Genomic DNA, 15,105 nt, shown 5'->3' with positions numbered 1-15,105 from the left:
ACATTCCTATTTAATGATGTTTTTCCAAAACCATGAATGGTGTGGTTTGGGGAAACAGTTCTGAATTGGTCCTCTAGGGAAATACTTTGCTTTGAAGGTCCTGGTTAGAAGAGAATGGGGATTATGATGAATTCGCCAAAACTGTTTGTTGATCATGGCTTGATTCATTGTTTTGAATTTTTTTAGACCAAGCCCCCCTAGCCTCCTAGGTTGACAAACTCTATCCCATTTGATTAGATGTAATTTCCTTTCCCCGGTCTCATGCCCCCACCAAAATGCTCTTACGACGACATCCATTTTGTTGCAAATGTATCAGATACCCTGAAACAGGAAAAAGCATAAAGGGGAAGAGATTGGAGAATAGAAGAGATGAGTGTTGTTCTACTAGCTTGTGATAAAAGTCTAGCCTTCCAACCTTGAAGTCTAGAATGAAGCTTATCTACCAAAAAATGAAAGTCTGCGCATCTATTACCCCTCATCTTAAAAGTCATTCCAAGGTATTTAGTTGGATTCTGAACTGGATTGACATGAAGGTAGAAGCAAGAGATTCTTTGTCCATAGCAGCCATGTTAGGAGAGCAATAGAGATCCAATTTTGCCAAATTAATTTTCTGTCCAGAGATAGAACAATACCAGTCCAAAATGGCAAGCAATTTTGTAACTGACATATCATCCTTTTTGAAAAAGAAAAGAGAGTCATCCGCAAAAAGGAGATGAGTGAATGAGAGACCATTTCTAACAATTTCAGGTCTTAATAATGTTGCAAGTGATCAACTCCAATTGCTACATGCTGTTAACAGGTAAAATCTCTTATCATCAAATAAGAGATTTGGGGTTCGATCTCCATTTACACCAAAAAACTAATTAGTATCTTAATTTGATGATAAAGAGCAATTATTAAGAGCAGATGTCACAAGTTGAAAGAAAATGAAAGGAAAGGAAAGGGTAACATCTTTAAAATATAAGAGCCAACTACAAGAAAACATGAAAAGTGTGACTAGCCATATGTTCCTTGCATATATAGAGAAGGAGGTTTACAATAGATGGAATCATGAAATTATCTATGTATTCTTCACCCCTACAACCACCTTCTACCACTATTTACTGTTCACTAGCTCCGCCCCCATCTAAGACTATCTATTCTTCACCACCTCCACCTCCATTAACAACATCCACTCCCCTCCACCTCCCCTAGCTTCAAATTTTGAAGAAAAGAGAGTTGGACTGATGATTAAGGAATACCCCCACTGCTATTGCATGCAGCATATATAATTGTCCTAGTGATTGCCCCGGTCATTGTTTTGTAGTAAATTTATCTGTATACTTTTTTTTTTTATTTTTTATTTTTTATAAACGGAATTTATATATCCTTACACTTTTGTCTTTCGGAATTAAATTAACAAAGTATCGATATATGATTCGGTCTAAAAGTCTTTTTTGAATAAGCGATTCTTTTTTTTTTTTTTTTTTTTTAGGACTAGTCTATCATCATATTTTTGTTTGGATTAGCCGTATTCGTTAGTCTAAAAATCAAATTATTATGGAATAATTGTGTGGACAAAAAAAAAAAGAAAAAAAAATCATCCTTCGAAAACTTATGAAAACATAAGAATTTTCCAAAACTTATATGTGACAATCTTATTGGATCAAGTTAATAGAAATAGATATCTTGATTCATGTGTGTTAAGAATAAAATAAAATAAATTATTTATACATTTATTTATTATATTATTGAAGTGATAATGCCACTAATCAAATTTGTTACTGTGTCATTTTGTAAACCTTTTGAAAGAAAGGAAATAATACTTTTAACAATTTCCAAGAATTGGCATGCAAACAATTGGTGCGACTTTTATCATTTCAACTAGATCCTATAATTGGCCTACGCGAACAAATTGTTGTGTACTAAATTTATCAGTGTCCTGAAAATATATAATATGAGCTATGTGAATTTTGATAACATTGATGCATGCAAATTTGATCAAATTGCAACCCACCTGGTTCTGTGTGTCAAGATCCACGATTTGTTGGTGAAGATGGAATCAGTTTTTACTTCATGGCAAAAGAGGCCAAGACTTCTGTGTATTGTTTTTTATTCTAACCTCCATATCACTGCACACTTTTTGGAAAAAGTAACCAAAACATGAAGCGGGACTTCACTTGGGTCCAATCTCTAGGAATTCTTTGACACCCACACTCTCTTCATTGGCGCCAAGGATACATTAATTTGGGACGACTCCAATGACCACATTTCCCTAGGTTTCAATGGTGAACCCATAAACTTTGTAAAGTTATAATTTACAACTATGTGTTTTGTTGGCTTTATTTCGTGCTAAATTTGATTATAATTTCATTTAATCTATTGTACCCTGTATTTATTGTAGGATTTAATTGTAAGGGTTGTGTGATAGAGAGAGAAAGTGTGAAGACTCAAGTTATTGAAGACAAAAGGGTTTTTGCAGGTAGCTCGCGACTAAGCATCCCGCGATATAATGCATGTGTCCTGCATGATTGGAATGCGAAGAGTCAGGACAAATGGAGACAGCTAGGACTGTCCAACCCAACCCGGAACTCGAATAACTCGAGCAACCCACCTAAACCTGAACCAAAAACTGCTCGAACTGACCACTCTGACGGTTGGTGTTGGGTCGCCGCCCATAGAACCTGACGTTTGCAGTTCGGTTGGCGGGTTTCCTCTCCCAAAACCCGAGCAACCCGACCCGAGCATATAACCAAAAAATTCTAGCGATATTTGGAGTTCTCTGGCGAAAACATACAAAAATCGGCGTTCTCCGGTGAAAATTTACTTGAAACCCATCAGATCGGACAAGATACAGCAAGATCTTGTTGAGATCTGGTCCAAATTCAACGAGATTTGGTGAGATCTCGTTGAGATTCGACAAGTTCTCGTTGTGATCTGGCCAGATCTCGACGGATCCAGCCAAAATGATAGCACCGGCAATGAAACTCGAAAGTGACTAGTACAACCCGAAGCCCAATGCGACCCGAACCGACCAATCCGACTAGCATTCTGGGTCAATTGCGGGTTCCGTTTTCACCCACCCGACAGATTCGGGTCGAGTTAGGTTGGGCACAAACCCGACTCGTGGACACCCCTAGAGACAGTTGTGTTTCACAAGTATCTCGCAGGTAAGGCCTTCCCACAAGACACCTGCGAAATATTCTGTTCTGCTAGTCTGTACTATATGATATACACTTTCTGTACTCACACTATATATACCCACATTACCTATAATTGTTCAGGAGTGCTTTTGAGAGAAAACCCTAGCCAAAAACCTTGAGAGTTAGAGATTGCTATACCCACATATTTCCACACATTTGCTTGTGGATTTCCTCAACTCCTACCTTTCCATTTCCATATCATTGAGAGGTTGATAGCCCAAATACTTACCACACCCTTTCAGAGTGTCAAGTGAGAATTTGGTACTGCTGGGAAGTGTTGGAAGAAGCCAAGGATAGCAGATGCAACATGGAGCTTGTTGCGGGATTCGGAGAGCTGGATAAGACACAGTTCCGAGTAGCCTTGTTGGAGTAGGAGCTTGGAGGGTCCCTTGGTAACTCATGTATCCCAATTGATTGTCTAATAGATCGATTACCGCTTAGAGGGCAACAGAGAGATTTTACACCGAGGATTTCGATTTCCTCTTTGATAACACATCGCTGTGTTGTTTTTGTGTTTGCATCCTTCTTCCCTACTCTTTTAGCTTTCATATTACTGTTGTGTTATATTATTTATGGCTTAGAGTAGTTTATTTGTTTATCCACTCACTTTTACTCTTTTCCGCACTTAGTATAAGTTAGAGTAAAATCTATCGAGCCGTAATTTTTATCTTGGGGTCTAAATAGCTCGTGTGTTTTCACACAATTTAGAGTATTCAATTGGTATCAAAGCGGGTGCACTCATTGTGGTTTAAATACCTTAGTGCGATCCTTGACCCCTCTTTGATATGGACCGGTCTCAATCTTTAAATGCGCCACCATATTTTGATGGTAGCAATTATTCCTTTTGGAAAGTCCGAATGAGGGCATTTTATGTCCAATAGATGAAACTATTTGGGATGCCATTGATATTGGATGGACTAGGTCGGAGGCTACCAAATCCACGTGGGATAAGGCAGCTCTAATGGCGTCTAATGCAAATAGTAAAGCACTAAACGCTATTTTTTGTGGTATATCTCTAGATGAGTTCCACAGGATATCTCACATCATTGTTGCCAAGGAGGCATGGCAGATATTAGAGACCACTTATGAAAGAACAAAGAAAGTGAAAGACACTAAGTTGCAGATGCTGACCACTCAGTTTGAGGAGCTGAAAATGAGTGAGGACGAGTCTTTTGACTCCTTCTATAGTAAGCTGAATGAAGTGGTCATTAGCAAGTTTAATTTGGGTGAGAAAACGGAGGATTCCAAGATAGTGAGGAAGATCCTTCGGTCATTGCCCGAAAGCTTCCATGCCAAGGTTACAGCGATTGAAGAGAGTAAGGACCTTGATGATATCAAAGTCTAAGAGCTGGTTGGTTTGCTTCAGAGTTATGAATCGTCATTGCCTACACAAAGGAAGAGCAAATCTCTTGCTCATAAGACTATTAATGAAAGCGTAGAGACTCACGACTCATCAAATGAGGATGTTGTCGAAAAAGATGTTGCTTACCTTATGAAAAATTTTCGAAAATTCTTAAAATTCAAGAACAATGGAAAATTTGGTGATAAAGGGAAATTCCAAAGTGCCAGAAAGGAGAAAAAGGATGTCAAAAAGAGGGAAGGGAAGGAGTCCCATTCTACTCAAGGAGTCACTTGTTTTGAATGTAATGGACATGGCCATTTCAAAAAGGAATGTCCTAATTATTTAAGAATGAAGGGCAAGGCGTATGCCACCACTCTTAGTGACTCAGATTCTTCTAACTCTGATTCAGGGGAAAGCTATGATGGGGAAGGGAATTACTCCGCTTTTACGAATGTTGCTCATGTTGAATCGACGGACGATTTGAGTAAGCTTGTTGAAGAGCTTGGAAAGCATAGTGATGAAGAATCAATGGGAGTTGTAGAAACATTCTGTTCTACCAGTCTGTACTATCTGATACACACTTTCTGTACTCACATTATATATACCCACATTACCCACAATTGTTCAGGAGTGCTTCTGAGAGAAAACCCTAGCCAAAACCTTGAGAGTTAGAGATTGCTATACCCACATATCTCTACACATTTGCTTGTGGATTTCCTCAACTCCTATCTCTCAATTTCCATATCATTGAGAGGTTGATAGCCTAAACACTTACCACACCCTTTCAGAGTGTTAATTGAGAATTTGGTGTTATTGGGAAGCATTGGAAGAAGCCAAGGATGGTAGATGCAACATGGAGCTTGTTATGGGATTCGGAAAGTTAGACAAGACACCGTTCCGAGTAGCCTTGTTGGAGTATGAGCTTGGAGGGCTTAGGTACATCGGGTAGATTAGGCTTGGAGGGCCTCTTGCTAACTCATGTATCCTAACTGATTGTCTAGTGGATCGATTATCACTTGAAGGGCGGCGGAGAGGTTTTACGTCGAGGACTTGGGTTTCCTCTTGTATAACACATCGCTGTGTTGTTTTTGTGTTTGTATCCTTCTTTCCTACTCTTTTAGCTTTCATATTATTGCTGTGTTATATTGTTTATGGCTTAGAGTAGTTTATTTGTTCATCCGCTTACTTTTACTCTTTTCCGCACTTAGTATAAGTTAGAGTAAAATCTATCGAGCCGTAATTTTTATCTTGGGGTCTGAACAGCTCGTGTGTTTTCACACAATTTAGAGAATTCAAACTTGATGTTGAAGGCGCTAAGTGATTTTCCATGACATCACCAAGTGTTGCAATAACAAGGCTTTGCAACACTAGCTTGATAGAAGTTGAGGTTAAAGGACATTTCAAGATCAAAGTAAAAGTCATGCCTATAATTAAGAAACTGAAGAAAGATTCACGTGTTCAAAATTATGGGATCACATAAGGGGATTACTTTGCTCATTTGGACTTCAGCTTCAACTTTTATGCATTGAGTGGCCAAGTTAAACTATTAAAGGTGTTTTGTGCCAAGCTTATGTGAGCAATTATGTGAGTAAGGTAAAGATGAGAGTTGTCAGGCTAGTATGGCAATCTAAATTGCTCTATTGGGATGAACATCCGAGAAGTAGTTTGTAAGAAATAATTAATTAAATCTCTTTCCTTTTACTGCTCTATCTAGCTACCTAGTGAGCCCTCATTGGAGCACTCTTTCATCATTAAATTTTAAATAAGGTCAGAGTCATCATCAATGACATATTTTTGGCTATTTTCAATTGATGTATTTTGTTCAATTAGTTTATATATCACAACAAAATGGTAAATTGCAAATACAAATATGTTCATGTCTTTTGCATTGGAAAAAAAGAAAAAGAAAAAACCATTAAATAACAAATAACAAATGAATTTTGTGGGGGGGGGGGGGGGGGGGTGTGTTAAGCAGGAGATCTGCTTTACTAGACATTAGGCCTAAGAAATCTCACCTACATCTATCATGGCGGAGTCAGAGTAATGAATATGGGACTCTTAACTCTATGTGTAGCGTCACTCCATTCCAATGATGCTGATAAACTTGTCATTTGGTTAATTGGTAGCAATTGTGGTGGCCCCTGTATCACAACCTTGAAAGATTTTTTCTGGTTCAATTGACTAAAAGTCAATTTATTCGGAATAACAGTGACCTTGAGATTCTTCGGTGCCCTGACAGTTGCCTTGTATATAGATTTTCTAGGGCCCACATTTGTTACTGTCCTATGAAAGATGGCTGATATAGTAGAGTTAGTGTTTTTAAATTGGAAATACATGGATGGGTAATTTAGGGCATCATGTCCTCCAATGTTTGGGACACTTGAGCAATTGGTGATCTCTTCAGTGAACAAGCGTAGCATTGTCCCAGTGTAGCCCTCATTACATAGGAAGCGGACATAGTCGGATGTTGACATGTCATATATCAAACCGGGTTGCAGTGCTCTAATAGGGTCAATTTGGCCAGCCCCATAGGCTAACTCAGCTTGGTCATCCTTAATTTTCAATTCAGATGCTGATCATTAATCAAGAAACAAAATTATAAAACACTCAAAATGCCTAACTTTTCATATAATTAAACTTATTTTTGGGAAATTTGAGATGATATCTTGATCAATGCGTTTACATAGAAGGAATAAAAATATTATGTCTATTACAAATTCTATTACCAGAGGTTTACAAACTAAAGTAACAATATGAATTTCATTGGTGCATCTTCAATAAATAATAAATAAATAAATATTTAATTTAATTATTTTTTAATTTTTTGTAAATAATGAAACATCGGTTTGTAATGGTTATGCAATAAAATTTCTAGTATCTTTAACATTACTGATAAAATGAATACCATACATTTCTTATTGGAAAATAATCATCTCCATTAATCAAGGGAAAAGTCTATTTCATAGTTAAGATTTTATTTTTGAATCAAATAGTTTACAGATTGTCATGTGACAATGGAAACATATTAACATGAGTAATATTTATACTAAACCAATTGGCATATTATCCACATTGTTGGTAAACAATGAGCAGTGTGATGGTATTGGAGAATTTGAAATAAACATTAAAAACCTCTTATTGATACCATTTTAATGGTGGTTCTTGTAAAGTGACACTCATCTTTAACACATCATGAGTTAAAATGGGAGAATTTCAAGGCACTAACCAGTTGTCATTAGGGCTGATTTAATTGCAGAAGGAGACCAATTAGGGTGGAATGTTTTGATATAGGCAGCGGCAGCAGCCACATGAGGGCAAGCCATTGAAGTTCCAGAGAGTATATTATACACATCAAACCGGTCATCTTCAAGATACCCAGTTACTGAGTTAAGTTTAGAGTTAGCAGCTAGAATATCTATTCCAGGTGCCACAATATCTGGCTGCAAACCAAGTGTAATTTAAAACCATCATACTAGTATCTATGCTGAAAAAAAGGTACACAAATTTATGCCTAGAATGTTTATCATTGCAAAAGGTTACCTTAAGTATTGTGCGAGAGATCTTGGGCGGACCTCGGGATGAAAAGGAAGCCACAAACGGTGCAGCAGCATTGGGTACTGTTTTGGACTTATATATGACAGCCTGAGGGTTTCTGAAAATTTTACCAATGAAAAATAAAAATCAGTAAAGAAAGTTAAAATATCAAGTTATTTTTCTATTTATTGAAGAATTATAAGTTATAATAAACCCTATACAAGGTATATACAAGGTATATATAGGAGTAAAAACCAGGCTCTAGGCGAACTCTATATTAGTACGAACCTAGAATAAAAAAATCTAATTAATAACAACCCTCCTAGCAATTATGGGGGGCATTTTATATATAACAAATCTGATTCTTCTTACTTACTTGGTTGAGTTGACATATGTAATAATTTTGTTAGCAAAACTAGAATCAACATAGGCACCAGGGATGAGTGTCACAAAGCTGTAATCTTTTGTCTTTACGAGAGATACGAGGTCCCCGGCTCCACCTATACTCTTAATGTAAGCTTCATCTGATGATTCATTGCATAGCACGATCTTTCCTTTGACCATATTCGCGTCCAGAGTTCCATAAATACAGTCCCTGCCCAATTCTTTAATTGATTAGTGCTACTAATATTAACAGTCTGACTCTGAATGTATATTAGGTTAGGTGATCTTCAATTACAGTATAAATCATGATATTGAAAGCGCACTCTAATTACCAGGGAGATAAATTTGGAGAAATGGTACTACTGGCTGCTAATCCCGCGGTGGTTAGAGGGTACATCTTCCTTTTTGGTGAAAATGTGTTGATGTAAAGGCCCTGTTATTCAATGCCCCAGTAAATGTAACGTGATTACGATCAAGTGAAATGGAAAGGGATCATACTCCTAGATAAAAGCACTCCTTTACTAAATATTGTGACACTCTAAATGAGATATACATATATATGACACTCTTTTAAATACTATGACACCCATTTAAAGTCTTTTAAATACTATGACACTCTGTACATGATTAGATAAAAAAAAATTAAAATTAAAATCTTAACTATAAAATGAATTCCACGTGTTTTAAGTGTAATGAAAAATGACCATCTAGAGGAACTCCTTTACTAAGCAAGACCATCATAATTAATGCCACAAGTTGCTTTAGGATCATTTCCATTGAAATATTTTCATATTTTTTGTCTGATTAAATATTATAAATCTAGTGCTATATTATTTAAAAAATTTACTGTAGCAAAACTTTGTACACCATCCCTAAAAGAAAGAAGCAACTTACATCAGTTTGTAAGCCATTTCCAACTTGAACTGGAGTCCTAAACTGCCTATCAATGGAAGAAGCACCAACAGTCATTATCCAAGGACTTGTGTTCACCACAGTAGACAAACTTGGGCCGTCATTGCCCGCTGAACATGTTATGAAAATCCCCCTCTTCATTGCATGAAAAGCACCAATTGAAATGGAATCCTCAAAAAAGCTACTTGCACCTCCTCCTATAGATATTGATAATACGTCAATTCCGTCATCAATGGCATCGTCCAATCCAGCCAAAAAGTCTATGTCACTGCAACTTCTGTTCCAACACACCTTGTACATTGCAATGCGTGCTGATGGAACTCCACCTCGAGCTGTGCCTTTGGCTAAACCGTAAAAGCTTGCGCCTCCTATCGAGGCACCTGCTATGGTGGATGCAGTGTGACTGCCGTGGCCTTCATCATCTATTGGGGATGGATTTGGATTTGATCTAGCGCTGATGGGGTCGTTGATGTAGAATGTTGCACCTATTACCTTGCTGCATAAAAGGGTGAATAGCTTGGAAATTAAATGAAAGATCCATGCATGTAGAGAAGTGTCTGTGGCTTGAATCAGGTGCTTTATAACCACCTTACGTGCGCTGCATGGGACAATATCTCATTGACCTTGTCCTACTTAAATTAGGACTTTTGATTGCCGACTTACGTCTCGCTTGTTACCCTAGCCGACTTGTATTGTAACTTTAATATATATATATATATATATGTATGTATGTATGCATGTTATGTAGAAATTACGGAAATAGTATTTTGAATCAAATAATATCACATCATTTATATCAAAATTTAGTAAACAAAAAACATGTATGGAAAAATAATTATCCACTAACACATGCCTTTCATTGTTTGTAAGGTAGTTATTTTTTTGCAGACATATTTCTCATTTATTAGATTTTGGTATAGTTGATATGATATTATTTGATACCAAATACCCTTTGTAATTGATAAGTAGTAATTAGAGTAATTTGTGACTTTATTTGTGCTTTTGGTGTCTGTGAGCTCTTTGGGTGTATTTGAGGTATAGGTTTTGTGGGAGTGCTTAGATAAAATACTATTTTAGTCTTTAGACTTTATAAAGAGTTTTTTTTTTTTTTTTTAATAAATAGTTTTATCGTATTTTCATAATCTTGTCTATAACATTTTTTACCATTATCATATATTTATTGGTTGATGATGTGCATAACATAGACATTAAATAAGAGGTAGAACTATTCATTAAATTTTTTTAAGTTATGGTGTATGAAGATTATGATTATATATATATATATATATAAAATTTCCCTAGTTAGAGTTTGATTAGTTTTAAGTTTAAATTTTGTATTATTATATTTAATTGTTGATTTTATTGCACTATAAAGTTTTCAATGTCCTCTGTATAGCCATCTTTATTTTATTTCTTACTCCTCTTGACCACCTTTTTATTTTCCAAATAACAGTTATTAATAGATGTTTGATTTCATTTCTTTTTTTCTTCCTTCGTTTATTCTTTATTACTTTGTATGTTTCCTTGCTAGTTGTAAATTTTATTATTATCAATTAGAAATAGATATCATAGATGGTTTAAATAATTATAGATGTAGTTATGTTAGTGGAATGTCAAAGGGTTTTTTTTTTTTTTTTTTTTTTTTGCTGAAACAACTTAAGAATATTAAGACTTAAGTTAACATATGTGGTAATTGTAAAACACGTATGTGATATGAAAAATAGAAAGATTTAAATATTTAAAAAACATTTTTAGCAAATTGTAATATAAAACATTTTTTTCTCAATTTTTTATTTAAATTTTCCCGTAAGATTAATATTGTTGGCATCCTTTAAAGATGATACATAATATTTTTGAGAAGAAGAAGAAGAAGAAGAAGAAGCAGAGACGATGCTAGCACATAATATAAAATTACTAAGTTTGCGTGATTTATATTTGTGGCAAAAAAACATTAATGTATCTATGATAAAAGTTTTTATCTAAATGATATATATTAGTTCATATTTTTTTAGTCTTGATTCAAAAAATTCATTCTCAATAGTCTTTTAAGTCTACAAATTGCTCAATCTATGGGCCTAGACATATTCAAAGTGTGCTATCTAAATTATAAATTATATGACCATTTATTACACAAATATATTGATTCTCCCAATGTATGGTAAAGGAAGGCAGGTTTGTGTTTATCCATTTTCTTGATTTGTACTGCATAATTTAATAGTATGGAGGATGTGACTGAATTTAAATGTTGAATAAAATAAGATGAGAGGAAAAAAGAGTAAAAATAAAATATATAGTAATAAACATCAAATTATCTAAGTCATTCCATGTAATATATTAACATTATATTATTATATACTATATGTATAATGCAGTAGGATAATATTTAATTAAAGAGAATATAAAAGATAACAACTTAAAACACAAAACTAAATTACATCAACCCAAATTAAAAGGGATGGAGAGTTTTGGAAAATTAATAATAATGGTTAAAAGATATTTTAGTTTTTAAATAATGGAGTTTTTAAGTCACCTTAAATGAAATAATGTTTAAAAGAAAAACTAAAAACAAAAAATGATGACGTGAATGCTAATGTGACTCAACGTGAGCATAGTAACATGAAATGCTATACTTCAATTTTTAGTAATATATAGATATAGACTAATATCAAAGCCTTGGGTTATTTCAATGGTGGGGCCGAGAGGTGAGAGGGGGCAACTGCCCCCTGACTGCTCAAAAAACATTATTCATGTATGCCTCGAACTATGTCTTGCCCCTCCTAACATAAAATAATTACAAAGCAACACTCTCCAATTCTAAATAAATTCAAACAAAACTAAGGGCATAATTTGAAATAACAAAAAAGAGGAATGAAGCTAGCAATAGCACCACACAAAAAGAAGCATAAAGCTCACATAAAAGTCAAAAGTCTGTTTCAGTTTTTTTACTTTTCTCACTAAAAGTCACGGCATTTCTTGCTTTTCCCATTTTGTTATTGCTACAGGCAGTAAGCACAACAATTTTTATATCATAGTAGTTAAGTTAGTTATATTATTTAAACAGAAGGTTGGTAAATTTTAGTGTCTCATTTTCGTCCATCATTGTAATGTTAAAAACACAATATTTAATTTTTAGAATTGTTGATAAGATTTGTCATGATTGGAATAATATCAGTTTCATTTGGACCTACCAACATACATTTTATTTTGCACCGCCGTATTAACTATTGCGAAAAAGAAGGTTGTAAATTCAAATATTGTGTTACTAGGATAATATTTTGTGGTTGGTCACAATCAAGGATAGACATTGAGATTGCTTACTTGTTGCACCCAGTGACATTGCCTGCTATTTGGCATCTACCCTTCCATTTTGATGGAGGAGGTCCTAGTCCTTCGTCGTCAAAACTTGGAGCATCAATATAAATTCCTAAAAAATAAGGGGAGGAAAAATAAAAAATTAAATAAGTTATCAAAATTCCACCATGATGACATGTAACAAGGAGGAAGTTAAAGCTCTATGAGAAGTTTTAATTCATTACCTGTATCTAATACACCAACAATGATATTACTTTCAATTTGATGATTTCTCTTCACTGAGGGAGGCATTCCTAAGAAATCCCATGATCTTGTTGTATGAAGTTTTCGAATTCTACTAGTAAACACTGACACCACCTTTTCGTTCTCTGTAAAAGATGCATATATGTATATAAATTATATAAGACAACCACCCCAAGAGAAATAAAGAAAAATAAAAAGAAAAAGAAAGAAAGAAATGTTGTGTAACATGATGTTTTTAGTGTGCACCTCGTAGTCTTTTAGCTTCATCTGGTAATAGGTTCGCTGCAAATGCATTAAAACTCTTTGTGTAGCTATATATTCTAGACTGTTTGGCAATACGGTCACTGAAAAAAGGGCAATTTTATGGTTTAATTGTCTACCCACATGTTACAGTTTGTTGCATGCTAGTTGTGTTGTCATATCATATATGGTTATACCCTAAAAACTAATTTATATGCATAGAAAAGCCCAATGCTATACATATTGATAAGTTCCAAATCATTGACCCATGTATGAATTATACTCTACCCAATTTGTTACATTTACATATGAAGTTGAACTGTTGGAATATATAATTTACTTTTTCATGAATGTGAAGACCAAATCAACATTGACTGCTAGAGAAAATTTTGGGATTGGTCAACAAATTAATGTATTGATTGCTAGAGAAAATAATGGGATTGAGACAATAAATATTTAATATGCAATTCATTGTAGGTATTTCTATTATAAATATGGATTCCATTGTAATTTACTATCATGAAAGGTTAAAGAGAAAATATAGTCTTTTGAGCTCTTGTCTTGTGGATGTTGGCCATTAAGCCGAATCACATAAACCCTAATGTTTTCTCTTTTCTATCTTCTCTTTTCTCAATATCTCATTTACAAATTTCTACATGAACTATTCCATGTATAAATTACCACCCAAAAAGAAAAAAAACTATTCCGAGTAAGAAATAAAAGAAAAACTAGAATTGTTTCAATAAAGTATGAGTAGATGTAAGCATGCAATGTTTAGATATTTTGTCATCCCACTTACTCTCTAACAACTGAAGAAAGCAAGTTTTGATGAAGATCAATAGCAGAGGATTTTGACTGAGGTGCCTCTCCCATATACACAATGTATGCCTATGTGTTAATGAAAAATAAATTTATGATTAGCGAATGAACTCCATTATTTCAAGTGAATGGAAATTATAAAATTATTAAATGCATTCACCTTTCTAACTGTGTCACTAGAACCATGAGTATATGACCAATGAACCTGCATAGCCAGAAGGAAGAGGCTGACCATACAAATTCGAACCATTTTTGATTCCTCCATTGTATGCAATACTGCTCTTGCTTTCTCTCTTGTTCCTATATTTATATTCAGATTTTTCTTTAAACATCCCAAGTTTTTCTGTTTTTGTGTTTTCTTAATATAGTGGACATTTTCATGCTAAAATATAATCTTTTGACTTTTTCCAATTTCCATTTAAGATTCTTGCATAGACTAATTAATCAAAGATATGGATGGAGAGATTAGATGTGGGTTACTAAATAAAAAAGAAACTCCATCTCACAAGTTTTAATTGTGCAAGGCTTAAAAAACAGATAACATGTTTCTTTTTTTTCTTTTTTTGCTTGATAGGAAAATTAGAATTTCCAGCAGAGGTGTTTAGTTATAATTAGTTATATACAGTTTCTTTATTAGCTTGTCAACCTGTCAAAACAGAGACTAAAGGCTCAAAATTTTTATGTATTGAATAATTTAGACAATGTATAATTCTGGAAAATTAAAGTGTACAAAGTAAGAGTTTGTTATTTATATAAACCAGTGTGTAACATTGTGTATATGCACGGGTACAATTAAAAATAATCACAATTATACGGTTCAAATTATATATTCTTTTGAGAAGATGTTCAAATTATACATGGTATTAGTTTACATTTTTTTAAACCATACATTTCTAAAATATATAATGGTTTCTCAATATATATATATATATATATATATATGATTTAGAATTTAATTGGTTTTAGACTCCAGTTTTTGTAACCAATAATTCACTTGTTACAGAATTTAAAAACTTAAATGGACATGTGGCGGAAAATTAGACTCCAATTAAAATCAAATTTAGAAACAAATTGGATTTGGATTCTTTGATTTTTACACATAATAATTCACTTGGCACAAAATTAAAAATCAAATGC

At 34.1% G+C, this 15,105-nt stretch overlaps 1 protein-coding gene across 2 annotated transcripts; it reads right to left on the bottom strand.

Moving 5' to 3' along the window:
• Positions 1–6,482: 6,482 nt before the first annotated feature.
• LOC115979584 (subtilisin-like protease SBT4.15) lies at positions 6,483–14,233 on the bottom strand. Of its 2 annotated transcripts, XM_031101667.1 has the most exons (11): positions 14,129–14,233; positions 13,949–14,037; positions 13,156–13,253; positions 12,891–13,034; positions 12,673–12,778; positions 9,337–9,850; positions 8,775–8,875; positions 8,435–8,653; positions 8,065–8,176; positions 7,751–7,964; positions 6,483–7,096 (listed from the first exon to the last, which is right to left on the bottom strand). In XM_031101667.1, exons 1-11 carry the CDS (start codon positions 14,231–14,233, stop codon positions 6,549–6,551), a joined length of 2,250 nt encoding a protein of 749 aa, XP_030957527.1. In that variant the 3' UTR covers positions 6,483–6,548. The 2 variants fall into 2 exon arrangements, with proteins under 2 accessions (XP_030957527.1, XP_030957588.1); XM_031101728.1 differs by lacking the exon at positions 6,483–7,096 and having other exon boundaries at positions 7,746–7,964.
• Positions 14,234–15,105: the final 872 nt, after the last annotated feature.

The sequence above is a fragment of the Quercus lobata genome, chromosome 1, assembly GCF_001633185.2.
Source record: "Quercus lobata isolate SW786 chromosome 1, ValleyOak3.0 Primary Assembly, whole genome shotgun sequence".
Lineage (NCBI taxonomy): Eukaryota > Viridiplantae > Streptophyta > Magnoliopsida > Fagales > Fagaceae > Quercus > Quercus lobata.
The sequence above is the reverse complement of the archived record's forward strand: the minus strand, read 5'-3'. Positions and strand labels throughout refer to the sequence as shown.